Source organism: Otolemur garnettii, unplaced genomic scaffold (genome assembly GCF_000181295.1).
Source record: "Otolemur garnettii isolate 467f Iridium unplaced genomic scaffold, OtoGar3 scaffold00094, whole genome shotgun sequence".
Classification (NCBI taxonomy): Eukaryota; Metazoa; Chordata; class Mammalia; order Primates; family Galagidae; genus Otolemur; species Otolemur garnettii.
Window position 1 is genome coordinate 7,927,982 of NW_003852489.1, and position 2,296 is coordinate 7,930,277.

The window sequence follows — 2,296 nt, forward strand, 5'->3', positions numbered from 1 at the left end:
TTTTTTTTGAGACAGAGTTTTACTTTGTCGCCCTTGGTAGACTGCCATGGCATCACAGCTCACAACCACCTCAAATTCTTGGGCTCCAGTGATTCTCTTAACTCAGCCTCCTGAGTAGCTGGGACTATAGGTGCCTGTCACAACGATCGGTTATTTTTAGAAATGAGGTCTTGCTCTTGCTTAGGGTGGTCTCGAACTTGTGAGCTCAGGCAATCTACCCACCTCGGCCTCCCAGAGTGCTAAGATTTATGGGCATAAGCCACTGCATCCAGCCTTTGGAAGATGTTATCAAAGGAAGAAACTGGGTGAAAGATAAATAGGAACTCTGTTCCATTTTAGTAACTTGTAAGTCTTCAATTATTTCAAAATAAAGTGTTTAAAAAAATTTAACAAGCTATATTTAGGATAGTGATGTTAAAAGGCCCTTCTCAAAATAAATAATGTGGTATAAGAAATGTCAAGAAATATCTGAATTCTAACACAACTCATCTACCAATAAATTACATGATTTTGAACAAAGCACTAGTCATTTTTAGCCATAATTTCCTTATCTACAACCTGCGGGTAACCATGCTTTTTTAACCCAGCTGGCATGGAAGAATGCCTACAACAGAATAATGGATGGTAAACGCATGGTAAGCCTGAAGTTTCCCAGGCTTCACAAATGCTTGGAGAAAAATTTAACTTGATAGGACTCAGGAACTTTCTCTCTCTCTCACACATACACATGCTACATTTCAAGGTAAGGAATCAGTGGGGAAACTACCAAGAATTTTCTCAGTTCTGGGTGGTACTATTCCCTTGATATATACAAGTGAAAATAGACTTAGCTGTCCAAATTAAGGAATGGGGGCACATGCTTTTCTCAGCAAAATGGCTAAAAGGGTTCCTTAATTTACTGACTACTCAGTTTCCCCAGAATTAAAAGGCCTATAAAAACCCCATCCCAAGGGCTTTTCTTTTACTTTTCAAAATGTAGATGATAAGTAGCATCCTATCACGTGACCACATTTTCCCAACAAAAAATCCTTGTGTTTGGATTTCAATCTTTGCTGTGTAACAAAGCAACTGCTTCTGCTCTATAATGTGCCATGATTTCCTTATCTGCAAACTGGGGGTAATCACGCTTCTTTGCCAAAATTTTTACTGCAATTCACTGTCGTACTGGAAATACCCTTATAGGCTGCCAAATATATGTTCCATTTTGCCTTACCTTTCACAACAAGCATTTAGGTCAGATAATGGTGCTAAAAAAAGGATATGTTTATGATACCCTTTGCTCACAAACTCCCAAAGCAAGAAAGGTCTTCTTGAAATTAGCTTTGCAAATAATCCTTCTCAGCAGCTTATTACAGTACCACATGTTCAGGTATGCTAGATAAGTGACATCACATGTTCAGGTATGCTAGATATGTGACATCAAGGATGAAGTTGCCAAGTTTTGTGAGTGATTTTGTATGTACTGGGGAAGGATGGATTTGAAGTACTCAGAGGCACCATGACTGTGGGATGGGCAGACACTACAGAAAGGACTTCAACTTAGACAACTGGGGATGCCTTCACAGATTGCTTGTTTTGTGTATTTCAGGTTTGAAGCACCTCCCACCAGGTCATTCCAGGGTGCTAAGAAAAAAAGAAAGGGCTCTTACCTCCCTCCTCTAATCCATCTCACCCATTCTGAGAGGGCCTTACCGTATAATTGGGGTTTCCTGGCTGGATACGTAGTTCAGCCAAAATCCAAATGCCATTAGTGAGCTTCAGGGATTGGTACAGCATGTCCTGCCCTTCCACATTCCTCTTGGCAATAGTGTAAACATTGTTGTTTTGCAACTTGCTGGAAACAGTGTCTAGAAATACAGATTCAAAATCCAATAACTTTGGTTAAAATCTCAAACCACTGCATGTTCTCTTGACAACCTTATGAACCACATGTGCTCAAGTTCCCTGATAAGTCCTGCCATATGCACACATGTACATTTCAGAAAGCCCTTCTCCCACATAACAGCAAAAGGTAAAGAAGTGCCTATCACATTCCGGGATAGACTAAGGTACAATGATGAGTTAGTGCAAGAGTTACCTGAGAAGGTGGTGCCCGTAGCTCAGGGGGTAGGGCGCCAGCTTCATACACTGAGGCTGGCAGGTTTGAACCTGGCCCGAGCCAGCTAAAATCAACAATGACAACTAAAACAATAACAAAAATTGCCAGGCATTGTGGCGGGCACCTGTAGTCCCAGCTACTTGGGAGGCTGAGGCAAGAGAATCGCTTAAGTCCAAGAGTTTGAGGTTGCTGTGAGCT

The 2,296-nt window shown here is 41.3% G+C and overlaps 1 protein-coding gene across 1 annotated transcript in view; it reads right to left on the reverse strand.

Annotated features, from left to right (window-relative positions):
- The window catches only part of AP2B1 (adaptor related protein complex 2 beta 1 subunit), a 132,686-nt gene that overhangs the window by 5,013 nt on the left and 125,377 nt on the right, over positions 1-2,296 (reverse strand). Inside the window, exon 20 of the mRNA XM_012808758.1 lies at positions 1,693-1,847. Coding sequence (XP_012664212.1) covers positions 1,693-1,847 — 155 coding nt within the window. The remainder of the gene's footprint in view (positions 1-1,692; positions 1,848-2,296) is intronic.